This window comes from Mytilus edulis, chromosome 9 (genome assembly GCF_963676685.1).
Source record: "Mytilus edulis chromosome 9, xbMytEdul2.2, whole genome shotgun sequence".
NCBI classification, from domain to species: Eukaryota; Metazoa; Mollusca; class Bivalvia; order Mytilida; family Mytilidae; genus Mytilus; species Mytilus edulis.
This window is the reverse complement of record NC_092352.1, coordinates 64,744,030-64,765,681: the sequence shown is the minus strand read 5'-3', so window position 1 is coordinate 64,765,681 and position 21,652 is coordinate 64,744,030. Positions and strand designations below refer to the sequence as shown.

Below are 21,652 nucleotides of genomic sequence, written 5' to 3'. Positions count from 1 at the left end.
CCAAATTTAACACAACTTGGCCACAATTATTACTAGGGTATCTTTTTTAAAAAAGTGTCTAATGACCCCACCTACCAACCAAGATGGCCGACATCAGTAAATACAGTAACAGGTGAGCGACACAGGCTCTTAAGAGCCTCTAGTTCAATTTATGTAACCAATATTTTGGCAATTGATTAATTAATTGTTTAAAAATCCTCCAAAAATATTGCCATAAAGTGACAATTTATCTTTTACAAATATAAGGGAAATTATATTTGTAACACAGGTTTTTTGTAACATCTGGTATAACACATTTTACTTTTTCCAACATATGTGACTTGACATTGTGACATCTGGTATAACACATTTGACTTTTTCCAACATATGTGACTTGACATTGTAATATCTTGTATAAGTTATAACACATTTGACTTTTCCAATATATGTGACTTGACATTGTGACATCTGGTATAAGTTATAACACATTTGACTTTTTATACAACCGCAAAAATTTAAATTTTTCGTTGTATATTGCTATCACATTGGCGTCGTCGTCGTCGTCCGAATACTTTTAGTTTTCGCACTCTAACTTTAGTAAAAGTGAATAGAAATCTATGAAATTTTAACACAAGGTTTATGACCACAAAAGGAAGGTTGGGATTGATTTTGGGAGTTTTGGTTCCAACAGGTTAGGAGTTAGGGGCCAAAAAGGGCCCAAATAAACATTATTCTTGGTTTTCGTACAATAACTTTAGTATAAGTAAATAGAAATCAATGAAATTTAAACACAAGGTTTATGAACACAAAAGGAAGGTTGGGATTGATTTTGGGAGTTTTGGTCCCAACAGTTTAGGAATAAGGGGCCAAAAAGGGGCCCAAATAAGCATTATTCTTGGTTTTCGCACCATAACCTTAGTATAAGTAAATAGAAATCTATGAAATTTAAACACAAGGTTTATGACCATAAAAGGAAGGTTGGGTTTGATTTTGGGAGGTTTGGTCCCAACAGTTTAGGAATAAGGGGCCCAAAGGGTCCAAAATTGAACTTTGTTTGATTTCATCAAAAATTGAATAATTGGGGTTCTTTGATATGCCGAATCTAACTGTGTATGTAGATTCTTAATTTTTGGTCCCGTTTTCAAATTGGTCTACATTAAAGTCCCAAGGGCCCAAAATTAAACTTAGTTTGATTTTAACAAAAATTGAATCATTGGGGTTCTTTGATATGCTGAATCTAAAAATGTACTTAGATTGTGATTATTGGCCCAGTTTTCAAGTTGGTCCAAATCGGGTCCAAAATTAAACTTTGTTTGATTTCATCAAAAATTGAATAATTGGGGTTCTTTGATATGCCAAATCTAACTGTGTATGTAGATTCTTAATTTTTGGTCCTGTTTTCAAATTGGTCTACATTAAAGTCCAAAGGGTCCAAAATTAAACTAAGTTTGATTTTAACAAAAATTGAATTCTTGGGCTTTTTTGATATGCTGAATCTAAACATATACTTAGATTTTTGATTATGGGCCCTGTTTTCAAGTTGGTTCAAATCAGGATCCAAAATTATTATATTAAGTATTCAGCAATAGCAAGAAATCTTCAAGTGCAATAGCAAGCAATTTTCAATTGCACAGTATTGCTCAATAGCAAGAAATTTTCAATTGCACAATATTGTGCAATAGCACAATATTGTGCAATAGCAAATATTTTCAGTTGCACAGTATTGCGCAATAGCAAGAAATATCTAATTGCACAATATTGTGCAATAGCAAGAAATTTTCAATTGGAGTTATCTTTCTTTGTCCAAAATAGTAGTTGAATCAACTTAAATCATTGTTTTATACAATATACAATGTATATTCACTTTTACTACCATATGATAAATTAAAACAATCTTTACCATTCAGTGATAACAAGCACTTTATTTTACATTTTAATATTTTATGATGTATTTAAATGAGTAGTTATTGTTGCAAACTCCATTAGGAATTTGAATTGAGATCAGTTTTGGAAAAAGGGAAAGGGGGATGTGAAAAAAAAATGGGGGGGGGGAGGGGGTTAAATTTTTCTCATTTCAGATTTCATAAACAAAAAGAAAATTTCTTCAAACATTTTTTTGAGAGGATTAATATTCAACAGCATAGTGAATTGTTCAAAGACAAAAAAAAATATTTTAAGTTCATTAGACCACAATCATTCTGTGTCAGAAACCTATGCTGTGTCAACTATTTAATCACAATCCAAATTTAGAACTGAATCCAGCTTAAATGTTGTGTCCATACTTGCCCCAACTGTTCAGGGTTCAACCTCTGCGGTCGTATATAGCTTTGCCCTGCAGAGCATCTGGTTATAACATATGTGACTCGACATTGTGACATCTGGTATCACACATTTGACTTTTTACAACATGTTACTCGACATTGTAACATCTGGTATAACACATTTGACTTTTCACAACATATGTGACTTGACATTAACATCTGGTATCACACATTTGACTTTTAACAACATATGTGACTTGACATTAACATCTGGTATAACACATTTGACTTTTTACAACATATGTTACTCGACATTGTAACATCTGGTATAACACATTTGACTTGTCACAACATATGTGACTTGACATTAACATCTGGTATAACATATTTGACTTTTTACAACATATGTGACTTGACATTGTAACATGTAGTGTAACACATTTTACATTTCCAACATATGTGACTTGACATTGTGACATCTAGTATAACACATTTGACTTTTTCCAACATATGTGATTTGACCTAGTAACATCTGGTATAACATGTTTGACTTTTTCAAACATATGTGACTTGACATTGTGACATCTGGTATAACACATTTGACTCTTTACAACATATGTGACTTGACATTGTAACATCCAGTATAAAAAATTTGACTTTCCAACATATGTGACTTGACATTGTGACATATGGTATAACACATTTGACTTTTTCCAACATGTGTGACTTGACATTGTGACATCTGGTATAAGTTATAACACAATTGGCTTTTTACAACATATGTGACTTGACATTGTAACATCTGGTATAACACATTTGACTTTTTACAACATATGTGACTTGACATTGTAACATCTAGTATAACACATTTGACTTTTTCCAACATATGTGATTTGACCTAGTAACATCTGGTATAACATGTTTGACTTTTTCAAACATATGTGACTTGACATTGTAATATCTAGTATAACAAATTAATTTTTTCCAACATATGTGATTTGACATTGTTACATCTAGTATAACACATTTGACTTTTTCCAACATATGTGACTTGACATTGTGACATCTGGTATATCACATTTGACTTTTCACAACATATGTGACTTGACATTGTAACATCTGGTATATCACATTTGACTTTTCACAACATATGTGACTTGACATTGTAACATCTTGTATAAGTTATAACACATTTGACTTTTTACAACATATGTGACTTGACATTGTTACATATGGTATAACACATTTGACTTTTTACAACATATGTGACTTGACATTGTAATATCTGGTATAAGTAATAACACATTTGACTTTTTACAACATATGTGACTTGACATTGTAACATCTAGAATAACACATTTGACTTTTTATGCCCCACCTACGATAGTAGAGGGGCATTATGTTTTCTGGTCTGTGCATCCGTTCGTCAGTCTGTCTGTTCGTTCGTTCGTCCGTCTGTCCCGCTTCAGGTTAAAGTTTTTGGTCAAGGTAGTTTTTGATGAAGTTGAAGTCCAATCGACTTCAAACTTAGTATACATGTTCCCTATGATATGATCTTTCTAATTTTAATGCCAAATTAGAGGGTTTACCCCAATTTCACGGTCAACTGAACATAGAAAATGATAGTGCGAGTGGGGCATTCGTGTACTGGGGACACATTCTTGTTCTAACATATGTGACTTGACATTGTGACATCTGGTATAACATTTGACTCTTTACAACATATCTGACTTGACATTGCAACATCTAGTATAACACATTTGACTTTTTACAACATATGTGAATTGACATTGTTATATCTAGTATAACACATTGGAGTTTTTCCAACATATGTGACTTGACATTTTGACATCTGGTATAACACATTTGACTTTTTCCAACATATGTGACTTGACATTGTGACATCTGGTATATGTTATAACACATTTGACTTTTTACAACATATGTGAATTGACATTGTTATATCTAGTATAACACATTGGACTTTTTCCAACATATGTGACTTGACATTTTGACATCTGGTATAACACATTTGACTTTTTCCAACATATGTGACTTGACATTGTGACATCTGGTATATGTTATAACACATTTGACTTTTTACAACATATGTGACTTGACATTGTAACATCTGGTATAACACATTTGACTTTTTCCAACATATGTGACTTGACATTGTGACATCTGGTATAACACATTTGACTTTTTCCAACATATGTGACGTGACATCGTGACATCTGGTATATGTAATAACACATTTGACTTTTTACAACATAATTGACTTGACATTGTTATATCTAGTATAACACATTTGACTTTTTCCAACATCTGTGACTGACATTGTGACATCTGATATAACACATTTGACTTATTTCAACATATGTGACTTGACATTGTGACATCTGGTATAACACATTTGACTCTTTACATTATATGTGACATCTGGTATAACACATTTGACTTTTTCAAACATATGTGACTTGACATCGTGACATCTGATATATGTTATAACACATTTGACTTTTTACAACATATTATGACTTGACATTGTAACATCTAGTATAACACATTTGACTTTTTCCAACATATGTGACTTGACATTGTGACATCTGGTATATCACATTTGACTTTTTACAACATATGTGACTTGACATTGTAACATCTGGTATAACACATTTGACTTTTTCCAACATATGTGACTTGACATTGTGACATCTGGTATATCACATTTGACTTTTTACAACATATGTGACTTGACATTGTAACATCTGGTATAACACATTTGACTTTTTCCAACATATGTGACTTGACATTGTGACATCTGGTATAACACATTGGACTTTTTACAACATATGTGACTTGACATTGTAATATCTGGTATAAGTAATAACATATTTGACTTTTTACAACATATGTGACTTGACATTGTAACATCTAGAATAACACATTTGACTTTTTATGCCCCACCTACGATAGTAGAGGGGCATTATGTTTTCTGGTCTGTGCATCCGTTCGTCAGTCTGTCTGTTCGTTCGTTCGTCCGTCTGTCCCGCTTCAGGTTAAAGTTTTTGGTCAAGGTAGTTTTTGATGAAGTTGAAGTCCAATCAACTTGAAAATCAGTACAAATGTTCCCTATGATATGATCTTTCTAATTTTAATGCCAAATTAGAGGGTTTACCCCAATTCACGGTCAACTGAACATAGAAAATGATAGTGCGAGTGGGGCATTCGTGTACTGGGGACACATTCTTGTTCTAACATATGTGACTTGACATTGTGACATCTGGTATAACATTTGACTCTTTACAACATATCTGACTTGACATTGCAACATCTAGTATAACACATTTGACTTTTTACAACATATGTGAAATGACATTGTTATATCTAGTATAACACATTGGAGTTTTTCCAACATATGTGACTTGACATTTTGACATCTGGTATAACACATTTGACTTTTTCCAACATATGTGACTTGACATTGTGACATCTGGTATATGTTATAACACATTTGACTTTTTACAACATATGTGAATTGACATTGTTATATCTAGTATAACACATTGGACTTTTTCCAACATATGTGACTTGACATTTTGACATCTGGTATAACACATTTGACTTTTTCCAACATATGTGACTTGACATTGTGACATCTGGTATATGTTATAACACATTTGACTTTTTACAACATATGTGACTTGACATTGTAACATCTGGTATAACACATTTGACTTTTTCCAACATATGTGACTTGACATTGTGACATCTGGTATAACACATTTGACTTTTTCCAACATATGTGACGTGACATCGTGACATCTGGTATTTGTAATAACACATTTGACTTTTTACAACATAATTGACTTGACATTGTTATATCTAGTATAACACATTTGACTTTTTCCAACATCTGTGACTGACATTGTGACATCTGATATAACACATTTGACTTATTTCAACATATGTGACTTGACATTGTGACATCTGGTATAACACATTTGACTCTTTACATTATATGTGACATCTGGTATAACACATTTGACTTTTTCCAACATATGTGACTTGACATCGTGACATCTGGTATATGTAATAACACATTTGACTTTTTACAACATATTATGACTTGACATTGTAACATCTAGTATAACACATTTGACTTTTTCCAACATATGTGACTTGACATTGTGACATCTGGTATATCACATTTGACTTTTTACAACATATGTGACTTGACATCGTGACATCTGGTATATGTAATAACACATTTGACTTTTTACAACATATGTGACTTGACATTGTAACATCTAGTATAACACATTTGACTTTTTCCAACATATGTGACTTGACATTGTGACATCTGGTATATCACATTTGACTTTTTCCAACATATGTGACTTGACATTGTGACATCTGGTATAACACATTTGACTTTTTCCAACATATGTGACTTGACATCGTGACATCTGGTATATGTAATAACACATTTGACTTTTTACAACATATGTGACTTGACATTGTAACATCTAGTATAACACATTTGACTTTTTCCAACATATGTGACTTGACATTGTGACATCTGGTATATCACATTTGACTTTTTACAACATATGTGACTTGACATTGTAACATCTGGTATAACACATTTGACTTTTTCCAACATATGTGACTTGACATTGTGACATCTGGTATATCACATTTGACTTTTCACAACATATGTGACTTGACATTGTGACATCTGGTATAACACATTTGACTTTTTTCAACATATGTGATTTGACATTGTAACATCAATTATAACACATTTGACTTTTTCTGACATATGTGACTTGACATTGTGACATCTGGTATAAGTTATAACACATTTGACTTTTTACAACATATGTGACTTGACATTGTAACATCTAAAATAACACATTTGACTTTTTCTAACATATGTGACTTGACATTGTTACTTCTGGTATAACACATTTGACTATTTACAACATATGTGAATTGACATTGTGACAGATATAAAATCTTTCTTGTTATTGTTTTAGCCTTTTGAAGGGATAGAAAAGAATACAATTGATAATTTCAAGATTTAATTTACATTTGTAATCCCGTTACATGATTTGCCATGTTTAGCCAATTTCCATTAAAAATAAAATGCATCATCAGATAAAATATGTTTATATAAATATAATTCAAATTTATATCAGATTGAAATAAAATTTGCTCTGTATCCTTGGCAGTGTGTTTGCTTCAAATATAACTATATTTTGTAGTATAAAACCTTTCCTTTTATTCAAAATAAAGAATTTTTGGAAGACATGCACAAAATCACCGGACATTTGAAGAACTCGCAAAACAGGGGTAAAAATTTCCCTAATTTTGGACACACATTACACAAAATTTTAAAGGTGAAACCAAACAAACAGGGCCAAATAATCTTCATGGAAATGAGATATGCCAATGCTTACACATATTCATACCAAATATCATTGACCAGAGTACTTCTAGTGGTTCCCCATAAACTGACCTAATCACAAACTAATACACGTAAACTAAACAAAAGTTTTAAAGTCAATTGACCATGACTGAGGGGCAGGGCCAAATTATCTCCATGGAAATAATATGTGCCAATGCTTATACGACTGGAGTCGATTTCACAAAAAAACTTACGACTAAGGTTGATTGTAAGTATACTGAATTGTTCATGACTTATGATAAATCTTAGTCTTAAGTATTTTTTTGAAACCCACTCCTGCATACCAAATATCATTGACCTACCACAAGTGGTTCACAATAAACAAGACCTAATTACAAACTAATACATGTAAACTGAGCAAAAGTTTCAAAGTCAATAGACCATGACTGAGGGGGCATTTTAACACATAAATATTTTAAGCCTGTTTAAACAAAGTGAATTAAAACATAATTGGGACTCTGTTCATTTATTATTGTTTAAATAAAAATGGTTTATATAAATTCAAGGCAATTTTGTATTTACAGCTAAAGTTAGTTGGAACATTACAAAAAGCAGAATGGGATGCTAATATGAAATCTCCAGTTAATTGTTACAGAAAATTGTTGGGTAAATACGACTACACTGCTACGTTCTGAGATATAACTTTGTATATTCTATTTATATTTAACCATGCCTAAACTTATTCACTCAGCATTTTCAAAATTGTGTTTTGCCAGTTAGGTTATTTTTTTTTTATCACATTGTTGCATGAAGTGATGCACCTTTTATTTTGATTTTTCATGAACTTTGCTATTTCTACTTGTTCTATTTGAAAACTACATGAAACACATGTCCAAGTCTTCTTTGATCAACTCACATATTTTAACAAATTGATCTAAAAAAAAAAGAGGAAACAACTTAAAATTATTCATCATAAACAAAAGCTTACAATATAACATTAAGAAAGTTCCAAATGTTTTATAACATTTGGCCAAAAATGTCTGAATTTACAGAATGTTGAGATCTTTACTTTCAGTATGTGATGTTTTACCATTAGTTTTACAAAAGAAGAAGAAATTTGAACTACCAACATCTCAGTTTCATAATTGGTTACAGCTGGCTGTGGAGTTTTATGTTATGTACATTACACAACCACCCATTGTACCTGCAAACTCTCCATTAACACCAGGTGAGATTTACCTGCAAGCTCTCCATTAACACCTGGTGTGATGATACCTTCATGCTCTCTATTAACACCAGGTGAGATTGTACCTGCAAGTTCTCAATTAACATGCACCAGGTGAGTTAATACCTGCATGCTCTCCATTAACCTCAGGTGAGATAATACCTGCACATTCTCCATTAACACTTGGTGAGATAGTACCTGCAAGCTGTCAATTAACATGCACCAGGTGAGATCGTACCTGCAAGCTCTCCATTAACACCAGGTGAGATACTATGTGCAAGTTCTCTATTAACATCAGGTGAGATAGTACCTGCAAGCCCTCCAATAACATGCACCAGGTGAGATAGTACCTGCAAGCTTTCCATTATTACCAGGTGAGATAGTACCTGCAAGCTTTCCATTATTACCAGGTGAGATAGTATCTATAAGTTCTCCATTAACACCAGGTGAGTTACTGTCTGCAAGCTCTCCATTAACACCAAGTAAGATGCTATCTGCAAACTCTCTATTAACACCAGGTGAGATAATACCTACACACTCTTTATTGACATCAGGTTAGGTAATACCTGCATGCTCTCCATTAACACCAGGTATGATACTATCTGCAAGCTCTCCATTAACACCAGGTGAGATACTATCTGCAAGCTCTCCATTAACACTTGGTGAGAAAGTACCTGTTAGCTCTCCATTAATACCAGGTTAGATAGTACCTGCAAGCTCTCCATTAAAACCAGGTTAGATAGTACCTGCAAGCTCTACATTAACACCAGGTGAGATAGTACCTGCAAGCTCTCCATTAACATGCACCAGTTGAGATAGTATCTGCAAGCTCTCCATTAACACCAAGTAAGATACTATCTGCAAACTCTCCATTAACACCAGGTGAGATAATACCTGCACACTCTCCATTTACATCAGGTTAGGTAGTACCTGCAAGCACCAGGTGAGATAATACCTGCACACTTTCAATTAACATCTGGTGGAATGATACCTGCACACTCTCCATTGGCACCAGGTTAGGAAATACCTGCATACTCTCCATTAACACCAGGTAAGATAGTACCTGCATGCTCTCCATTAACATGCGCCAGGTGAGATAGTACCTGCAAGCTTTCCATTATTACCAGGTGAGATAGTAACTGCAAGCTTTCCATTACCACCAGATAAGATACTATCTGCAAGCTCTCCATTAACACCAGGTGAGATACTATCTGCAAGCTCTCCATTAACATCTGGTGGATGATACCTGCAAGCTCTACATAAGAATCAGGTGTGAGAGTATCTGCAAGCTCTACATTTACAAAAGGTAAGATAGTACTGCAATCTGTCCATTAACACCAAGTGAGATCATATCTGCAAGTTCTATATTAACACCATGTTAGGTTATACCTGCAAGCTCTTTATGAACATCAGAAGAGGTAATACCTGCAAGATCTCCATTAACACCAGGTGATATCATACCTACAAGTTCTCCATTGAAACCAGGTTAGGTAATATCTGCAAGCTCTCCATTAACACCGGGTGAGATAGTACCTGCAAGCTCTCCATTAACATGCGCCAGTTGAGATAGTACCTGCAAGCTTTCCATTATTACCAGGTGAGATAGTATCTGCAAGCTTTCCCTTAACACCAGGTAAGATACTATCTGCAAGCTCTCCATTTACACCAGGTGGGATACTATCTGCAAGCTCTCAACTAACACCTGGTGGAATGATACCTGCACGCTTTACATTAGCATCAGGTTAGATAGTATCTGCAAGCTCTACATTAACACTTGCTGAGATAGTATCTGAAAGCTCTCCATTAACACAAGGTGAGATAGTACCTGCAAGCTCTACATTAACAAAAGGTGAGAAAGTACCTGCAAGCTGTCCATTAACACCAGGTGAGATCATATCTGCAAGTTCTACATTAAAACCAGGTTAAGAAATACCTGCAAGAACTTCATTAACAAAAGGTGAGATAGTACCTGCAAGATCTCCATTAACACCAGGTGAGATGATACCTGCAAGTTCTCAATCGAAACCAGGTTTGGTTATATCTGCAAGCTCTCCATTTACACCAGGTGAGATTATACCTGCAAGCTCTCCATTAACACCAGGTGAGATAATACCTGCAAGCTCTCCATTAATAACAAGTGAGGTAGTACCTGCAAGCTCTACATTAACAAAAGGTGAGATAGTACCTGTGAGCGTTCCATCAACACTTGGTGAGATGATACCTGCAAGCTGTCCATTAACACCAGGTGAGATCATATCTGCAAGTTCTACATTAACAGCTGGTGAGACTATACCTGCAAGCTCTTTATTATGAAAAGATGAGATAGTACTGTTACGGGACGGGGGTGTCCCAAAAGTAAAGGTATTATTATAAGATTAACACCCTGGTTACTATCCTCTTGGTAAATTCTAATATTGAACTGTCAACTCTGGTGTCGAGTTACAAACTAAGTTATACTGGTAGTATAGCTGGCAAAATGATCAAGACTATGGTAGCGTAGTAGGCAAAACGTTTAAGACACTGGTCTAAATATGGTAGCACAGAAACTCATTAACATTGACTTACTAATTACATGTACATTAGATAACAAGATTAATAAAGCTTCACAATTTATTATATACAAAACATTCAATACTATTCCAAGTATAAGTCACATGAAAACCCAACAGAACACTTAATAAAATATACAGAGACCCCCCTTTTCGGCACGTCAATCGTTTGTCAACATCGTAGTAAACGTAGTAAAACATCTAGGCCAATTATGGTTTGGTCCATTTATTCTAACAATATTTACAAAATGAGTGTTTACTGAGTAGCCCGATAGAGTCGTAACAGTACCTGCAAAATCTCAAATAACACCAGGTGAGATCATACCTTTAAGTTCTCCATTGACACAAGGTAAGTTAATATCTGCCAGCTCTCCATTCACACCAGGTGATATAATACCTGCACGTTCTCCATTAACACCAGATGAGATAATACATGCACACTCTCCATTAACACCAGGTGAGATAGTACCTGCAAGCTCTACATTAACAAAAGGTGAGATAGCACCTGCACACTCTTCATTAACACCAGGTGAGATAATACCTGAACGCTCTCCATTTACACCAGGTGAGATAGAATCTTCAACCTCTCCATTGACACCAGGTGAGATAGTATTTGCAAGCTCTACATTAACATCAGGTGAGATAGTATCTGCAAGCTCTCAATTAACACCTGGTGGAATGATACCTGTACGCTCTACATTAACATCAGGTGAGATAGTATCTGCAAGCTCTACATTAACACCAGGTTAGAAAGTACCTGCAAGCTCTCCATTAACAATAGGTGAAATAGTATCTGCAAGCTCTATTAACACTTGGTGAGATAGTATCTGCAAGCTCTCCATTAACACCAGGTGAGATAGTACCTGCAAGCTCTACATTAATAAAAGGTGAGATAGTTCTGTAAGCTGTCCATTAACACCAGGTGAGATCATATCTGCAAGTTCTATATTAACACCAGGTTAGGTTATACCTGCAAGCTCTTTATGAACAAAAGGTGAGATAGTATCTACAAGATCTCCATTAACACCAGGTGCGATCATACCTGCAAGTTCTCCATTGACACCAGGTTAGGTTGCAAGCTTTCATTAACACCAGGTGAGATATTATCTGCAAGTTTTCCATTAACAATAGGTGAGAAAGTCCCTACACTGGGATTGTCTGCATGGTCGAATTTGTCAAATGACTTCTAATAGAATTATCTTTATATTTGCCTTATATCTCAAAAAAAATAATAGATAGATAGAAACTGATATAAGCAAAACTGAACAGCAAGACAAGATCTTTAATTAAGAAAATTTGTGGGAAAACATCTAACAACTTTTTATTGATGTTATTGCCCTTTAATGATGATTTTTACCATGTCTTTTGTATATAATAAAAATTATGATAGATAAATAGACACTTTAAATCATACAGATGATCAGCAAGGCAAGATCAAATTACAATTCAAGTTTTGCCGATAAAGTTAGTAGACAGTCACTCTTTAACATGTTTAAAGGCGTTGTTGTCTTTAAATGAGGATTTGTTTATCTTCATTTGTGTTTTGAGCAAAAACTAAAGAAGATACACAGAAACCAAACAGATTAAGGATCATAAATACAAGATTACAAGTCATCAAAGCACAGATTTTTTTAATTTATTCTTTAGAGTATTTCCTTGTTAATTATACACATAGACCAAGGTGAGGAACACAGGCACTATGCATATTTTATCTCTCTGCTAAAATGTTGCTGCTATTCATTAGAGCATGTGCAAACAAAAAATGACACTGCAAAATTTCATGCATTTAGCACAAATTGATCGAATGTTCTGATATCCACTGGACAAATAACTTAGTACAAACACTACAGTGAGCCCTCAATTTAGTACCTAAAATTGAGAAAGGCATACCTGTCAACCTGTGACGATAAAAATGCAGGTCATGACCTGCATTGAAGAATCAAATCTCAGGTCATAACGCGTACGAACTTTTTCGAGCTGAATTTCAGTATTTATGGTACATTTTCTTATAATGTATATCAAAGATACCAAAACATCAATGTATGTTCACTTGGTTATGGTATTTTAAACCTTATTTATTATTATTTCATTACACTTTAAAAGATTTTTATAAACTTGTGTATCACAGTCTTATGTCCTTTACTTTTTGTCATCATCTAAAATTTATTTTTCAAATGTAATTTTAAAATGAGACTACTAGCCTTTAAACATATCATGTAGAGGTATTACATGTATGAACATTCATCTCTCAGTTGACAAACAAATGGAAGTTTTTAACGACCTTGACTGGCTATACAGCCCTTGCACGGTCCGCTCTCAGTTGACAAAGAAATTAGACTATGATAAAATATAGTAATACAGTTAAAGGAAGGAAGTATAAATGTAAAAAATAATTTTCAACTTTTTTTTTTTTTTTAAATTGTATAAAGGTATAAAAATAATGAAAAGTTATTTTTCAATATGTATTTGAATTTTATATTATTATGATTTAATCTTTTCCACCCATAAAACGTAAATATAAGGAATAATTTTGAATGGTGACAAATAAGGGGAAGTAAATCTTAGTTGAAATATCTTTGTAAAACAACAGGGCAATTTATTTACGACTTAAAGCTAAGGTAATTGGTGTTAATCAACAGTGTGTTTGACACCAAAGCTGTCAAGTGAAGCCATGCACTTAATGGGTCACTTAATTTGACAGTTTACATAGCTAGATGAACTGCATGTTCATGGAAGAATTACGAATTTGCCGGTATTTCAAAGGAATATTACTTATGAAAATCAATCTCAAGGCTAAGAAATACGGGTGAAATCGGGTCATTTTCGGAATTTCCGGGTTATTTCAATGACCCGGCGGGTGATCCGGGTGAACCCTCAGAATTGTGAAAATCTCGGGTCACACCCACAGAATCCGGGTCAGTTGACAGGTATGGAAAGGAAATGGGGAATGTGTCAAAGCGACAACAACCCGACCATAAAGCAGACAACAGCCGAAGCCCACCAATGGGTCTTCAATGTAGCGAGAAACTTCAGCACCCGGAGGCCTCCTTCAGCTGGCCCCTTAAAAAATATGTATAGTAGTTCAGTGATAATGGACGTCATACTAAACTCATATATTATTATACACCATAAACTAAAATTAAAAATTATACAGGACTAACAAAGGCTAGAGGCTCCTGACTTGGGACAGGCACAAAATTGTGGTGTGGTTAAACATGTTTATGAGATCTCAACCCTCCCCCTATACCTCTAGCCAATGTAGAAAAGTAAACACATAACAATACGCACATTAAAATTCAGTTCAAGAGAAGTCCAAGTCGGATGTCAGAAGATGTAACAAAAGAAAATAAACAAAATGACAATAATACATAAATAACAACAGACTACTATCAGTTAACTTACATGCCAGCTCCAGACCTCAATTAAACTGATTGAAAGATTATGTGTCTTCATCAAATGAAAACTTTCACAGTCCCTCCCATTAGAGGTTTAGTATCACACTATCATAAAATATATGAGAAGAACATAACCCATATCATGCCAACAACTGTTTTTTTTTTAAATAAATGAGTTTAGTTCAGATGCAAAGACCCTATAAGTGAATCAATATTAAAGCTGAAATATGCAATCTGACAACAGTATCGTAACTATATCCCTTCTTAATAAGTCTGTTTAAAGTTTTTGTAAGCTTTTGAGGTGAATACTGTAATTTTTGTGCTTTGTGAAGAATATTACAATAAAAGATTGGATGTGAAATACCTGAACATATAAGATGTCTGTATGTTGAGTTATATTTACGAATTATTTCCTTATACCGATGATAAAATTTAGTAAATGTTTTGACTAGTTTGTGATATCTAAAACCCTGGTGTAATAATTTTTCAGTAATACATAAATTTCTCTCGCTAAAATCTAATACGCTGTTATATACATACACAAGTGAATCATACAAGTTGAGATATATAAACACCATAAGATGGCGACAAGGGAACGTCACCATCTAAAAATGGATAATTAACAATAGGAAATGAAAAAATCATCTCTTTTATCATAAAGTTTTGTATTAAGCTTCCTGTTAATGATATAGATATCAAGATCTAGGAAAGGGCAGTGGTCATTGTTAGTATTAGCTTTATTTAAAGTAAGTTCAACAGGATAAATTTCTACATACTGAAGTCGTCATTATTGAGAGCCAATATATCATCCAAATATCTAAAAGTATTGTTTAATTTTTGTATCAAATGTTGTTTCTATGGATCTTTGCTAATTTTAGTCATAAATTGTAACTCCTAACAATAAAAAAACAGGTCCGCAATAAGTGGTGCACAGTTAGTCCCCATTGGAATTCCAATAACTTTATGATATATGGAATCTCCAAAGCAAACAAAAATGTTATCAAGTAAAAATTCAAGCGCAGATATAGTATCAAAGCATGTCCAATTAACATAGTTCTTTTGTTTATTGCTACTAAAAAATGACCTAAAAGAGTTTGAACATATGTACTCGCATTCTGACTTTTTAAATGCCCAATTAATTAGGGATGTGAATTTTTTCTTCTAAATAAGAATATGAGGCAAAGTGGTATACAGGGTAGAAAAATCAAAACTTTGAACAGATTCAAAATCACCAATATATGCATGCAATTTATCAAGTACTTCCAACGAGTTTTTGACACTCCAAAAGTAATTAATTCCACTATTTTCAATCCATTTTTTTCGCGACAAGTTGAAAACTATTTTTTTCTTTCAATTTTAGCATTACATATAGTGGCAGCTGAGGGTGAAACAAACAATTTTTTCTCTCAGAATCAATAACAAATTATTTTTTTCTCCAAAAACTGGAAACAAACTTTTTTTTCCAAAAAAAACCATAGCTGAAAATTTCTGAAAATGAAGTCAGTTGGAATGTTGGTGAATTTGTATTTTCCTTTTGCAGAACCTCAATATAAAATTTTCGTCAAACAGTAATGATATTATTAGCACCTTTATCAGTGGGGACTAAAACAAATTCCTTGGCTATAGTTCTTTTAATTTATTTTTGATACGCGAAATAGGGTTTTTATACGACCGCAAAAATTGAAAAATTTTGGTCGTATATTGGTATCACGTTGTTACGGTTGTTGTTAAGAGTAAAATGTTCTTTAAAATGTTGTATACGAATATCAACTATCTTCATTACTGAATTAAAAAATTTGTAAGGGTTCCACGGAACCCTGGGTGTCTCACCTACTTTTTCTGTTAATCACACACTCAACAAAAATGATGAAAAAAAATCAATAAAATTATTCCTCTTGATACTTATCTTTTGATTGTCAGAAGCTTCTGTCCAAGTTCGTTAAAAATCCAAGCTAGTTTAACAATCTTAAAAATGTTTTAAAAACTTTAACTGCAGACTGTATGTAATGTTAACTGGAAGAAAAGTAAGTCCATTTATAAGAAAATACAGGAAAAATGGAATTTTATTTTTACAAAATTTACTTCTGGATACTATCTTCTGATCATAAACAAGCTTGTGACCAAGTTTCGTACAATTCCAGGATAGTTTAAGAAAGTTATTAAAATTTTTAAAACTTTAACCACAGAGTGAATGTAATGTTTCCTGGCAGAAAAAACTAAATCCATTTATAAGTAAAATACGGAAAAAATGGAATTTTATTTTTACAAAATTTACTCCTGGATACTATCTTTAGAACATAAACAAGCTGACAAGCATGTCAGTTAACTGCTAGTAGTCTGTTGTTATTTATGTATTATTGTCATTTTGTTTATTTTCTTTCGTTACATCTTCTGACATCAGACTCTGACTTCTCTTGAACTGAATTTTAATGTGCGTATTATTATGCGTTTACTTTTCTGCATTGGATAGAGGTATAGGGGGAGGGTTGAGATCTCCAAAACATGTTTAACCCCGCCGTACTTTTGCGCCTGTCCCAAGTCAGGAGCCTCTGGCCTTTGTTAGTCTTGTATTATTTTAATTTTAGTTTCTTGTGTACAATTTGGAAATTAGTATGGCGTTCATTATCACTGAACTAGTATATATTTGTTTAAGGGGCCAGCTGAAGGACGCCTCCAGGTGCTGGAATTTTTCGCTACATTGAAGACCTGTTGATGACCTTCTGCTGTTGTTTTTATACGACCGCAAATTTTGAAAAAATTTTCGTCGTATATTGCTATCACGTTGGCGTCTGCGTCGTCGTCGTCGTCGTCGTCGTCTTCGTCATCGTCGTCGTCGTCCGGCGTCCGAATACTTTTAGTGTTCGCACTCTAACTTTAGTAAAAGTGAATAGAAATCTATGAAATTTTAACACAAGGTTTATGACCATAAAAGGAAGGTTGGTATTGATTTTGGGAGTTTTGGTCCCAACATTTTAGGAATAAGGGGCCAAAAAGGGCCCAAATAAGCATTTTCTTGGTTTTCGCACCATAACTTTAGTTTAAGTTAATAGAAATCTATGAAATTTTGACACAAGGTTTATGACCACAAAAGAAAGATTGGGATTGATTTTGGGAGTTTTGGTTTCAATAGTTTAGGAATAAGGGGCCAATAAAGGGCCCAAATAAGCATTTTTCTTGGTTTTTGCACAATAACCTTAGGTTAAGTAAATGGAAATCTATGAAATTTAAACACAATGTTTATGACCACAAAAGGAAGGTTGGTATTTATTTTGGGAGTTTAGGACCCAACAGATTAGGAATTAGGGGCCAAAAAGGGACCCAAATAAGCATTTTTCTTGGTTTTCGCACTATAATGTTAGTATAAGTAAATACAAATCTATGAAATTTAAACACAAGGCTTATGACCATAAAAGGAAGGTTGGTATTGATTTTGGGAGTTTTGGTCCCAACAGTTTAGGAAAAAGGGGCCCAAAGGGTCCAAAATTAAACTTTGTTTGATTTCATCAAAATTGAATAATTGGGGTTCTTTGATATGCCGAATCTAACTGTATATGTAGATTCTCAACTTTTGGTCCCGTTTTCAAATTGGTCTACATTAAGGTCCAAAGGGTCCAAAATTAAACTTAGTTTGATTTTGACAAAAAATGAATCGGTTGGGTTCTTTGATATGTTGAATCTAAAAATGTACTTAGATTCTTGATTATTGAAGTTTTTTTGGTCCAGTTTTCAAATTGGTCTACATTAAGGTCCAAAGGGTCCAAAATTAAACTTTGTTTGATTTCATCAAAAATTGAATCCTTGGGGTTCTTTGATATGCCAAATCTAACTGTGTATGTAGATTCTTCATTTTTGGTCCTGTTTTCAAATTTCAAATTCTACATTAAAGTCCAAAGGGTCCAAAATTAAACTAAGTTTGATTTTAACAAAAATTGAATTCTTGGGCCTCTTTGATATGCTGAATCTAAACATGTACTTAGATTTTTGATTATGGGCCCAGTTTTCAAGTTGGTCCAAATCAGGATCTAAAATTATTATATTAAGTATTGTGCAATGGCAAGAAATATCTAATTGCACAATATTGTGAAATAGCAAATTTTTTTTTAATTAGAGTTATCTTTCTTTGTCCAGAATAGTAAGCAAGAAATATCCTATTTGTGCAATAGCAAGAATTTTTTTTAATTGGAGTTATCTTTCTTTGTCCAGAATCAACTTAAATCTTTGTTATATACAATATACAATGTATATACACTTTTTACTACCAACTGATAAATTTAAATAATCTTTACCATTCAGTGATAACAAGCAGTTTTTTTTACATCTTAATATTTTATGATGTATTTAAATGAGTAGTTATTGTTGCAAACTCCATTAGAAATTTGAATTGATATCAGTTTTGAAAAAGGGAAACGGGGATGTGAAAAAAAGGGGGGGGGGGTTAAATATTTCTCATTTCAGATTTCATAAATAAAAAGAAAATTTCTTCAAACATTTTTTTGAGAGGATTAATATTCAACAGCATAGTGATTTGCTCAAAGGCAAAAAAAACCTTTTAAGTTCATTAGACCACATTCATTCTGTGTCAGAAACCTATGCTGTGTCAACTATTTAATTTTAGATTTAAAAAGTTTGAAGAAGAAATCTTTAATTGATTTGTAAAATCTTGGCATTTGTTTTGTGTAAAAAAAAACCATGTAATGTCAAAAATTTGATCACAATCCAAATTCAGAGCTGTATCATGCTTGAATGTTTTGTCCATACTTGCCCCAACTGTTCAGGGTTCGACCTCTGCGGTCGTATAAAGCTGCGCCCTGCGGAGCACCTGGTTTTCTATGGTCGGGTTGTAGTCTCTTTGGCACATTCCCCATTTCCATTCTCAATTTTATTCTGTCCAAGTTTGGTAGAAATCCAGGATATTTCAAGAAAGTTATTAAAATTTCAAAAACTTTAACCACAGAGTGTATATTTGTGGACGCTGCCAACGACACCAATGACAACGAGAACACCGAGGCCGATGGAATGTAGGATCGCTATGTCTAGCTTTTTTGAATAAAGTCGAAGGCTCAACAAAAAAAGAGTCCAAAGATTTTTTGTCATTTTTTTTTTACCCATTTCAAACAGTAAGTACGGAGTGAGTCTTGGATATTATTACGACACTCATTCCAATTAATAATTGGTGGGGGACGATATTTGGGTCCTTTACTGAGAAATGATTTTAACTCTCAGTTGCAAACGATGTTAAGGTCTCCTCTTATGGAAAATGGGGCCATAAGTGTATTCGGATTTACTGCAATTTCATGACATACCGGTAGGTGTATTTTCACTGATATTTACATCTTTACACAATTGGCTATAATTAAACACATATTTCCGTGTAGATTTCTTGTAAATATAACAAATAAGAGGGAGTTCAGTATTATCAAGATATCCAGGAATTTGGTCTTTAACAGAATGGTCCTTAAAAATACCTGCAATATTTTAATACAAAATCAAAATCTTTATTGACATACTTTATTTTAATAAAATGTTTTTTATGATCTTCATGGCTATCAATTTTGGGAAACAGTTTGGAATAACAATATGCCATTATAATTTGAACGATTTCATACTTGGGACTGCAATATGAAATTGTGTTGCAATCCTCTAAAATTTTATTGAATTTATTTATAGGTAAAGAACAGAGCTTGTTTAACAGATAATGTCTGCCGTTGTTCTTTGAAACATTTGTTTTGATTGCGATTTTTTCTACGTCCATGAGAACGATTTTTTCGAACAGTTTTAGAAACTATATCAAAAATGTTAACAGAATCGATTCTTGATATGTTACCAATTCCCATGATATTATCATTCAGACCGAGAGAGTAGACTGTCTGTAATTTTTTAATCCAATTTAATTCAATTATTTTCTGTGATCATACAAACTTTGAATGAAATTCACCAGGCTGCTTATTAATTACTTCTAAATGTTGAACTGTTAAATATTTAATAGGATGATTATGCTTCTTAAGATGTTGATAAATGATACTTTTGAATTTATTGGGTCTTTCATAACGATACAGGTGTTCTTGCGTGCGTTTAGAGAAATATCGTTCAGTTTCACCTACGTACTGAATACTGCACCCCGGTTTGTTTCATGTGAGTAAATAAATAATACTGTTTGATTTTCAAGTTATATCAGTTTCAATATTTAAAGAAAATGTGCGACCATTAAACTAGGACATTACCATATTGTAGGTGGAAAGACGGGGACATGAAAGTCATCTTTTGGCATGACACTTATGGATAGAAGGGTAACCACGATTTTCATTGTTAAAAATGTTAGCGATGGTTGTATTTTTAGATAAGCGATTTTGAAGATTGAGAGGTGTAGATACCCTTTGAAAAAGTTTAGTATTTAATATTTTTCCATTTCTAAGCTTCATATTTGTTTTTTGGTATGTGGATTTTATAAGAAAGGAGCAAAGACTGGTGTCCAGAATATGAACCAGCACACAGTGAATTGAATAATTTGAATATGAGAAAACTGTTCGGCTAAAGACGTCAAACACTTTTTAACCGGTTTTTTGTGACAAAAATGTCGGTTATTGATTTGGGGATGTACGGTTGGCGGGCGGGCGGGCGGTCGGGCGGGTGGGCGGGCGGCAATCAAATGTTGTCCGTGCATTAACTCATGAACCGTTCAACCAAAGCTTTTTAAATTTTAATATGTTATTACTGACAACTATACGAAGGTCAAGTTCAATAATGGCGATTTTGACTTTTACCGTTCAGGAGTTATGGTTCTTGAAAGGCGGCAATCAAATGTTGTCCGTGCATTAACTCATGAACCGGTC

The 21,652-nt window shown here is 33.5% G+C and overlaps 1 protein-coding gene across 1 annotated transcript in view; it reads left to right on the top strand.

The window, feature by feature from the left end:
- Positions 1–21,652, top strand: part of LOC139488815 (integrator complex subunit 10-like) — a 195,579-nt gene that overhangs the window by 69,395 nt on the left and 104,532 nt on the right. The window contains exons 5-6 of the mRNA XM_071274746.1: positions 8,238–8,319; positions 8,729–8,881. Coding sequence (XP_071130847.1) covers positions 8,238–8,319; positions 8,729–8,881 — 235 coding nt within the window. The remainder of the gene's footprint in view (positions 1–8,237; positions 8,320–8,728; positions 8,882–21,652) is intronic.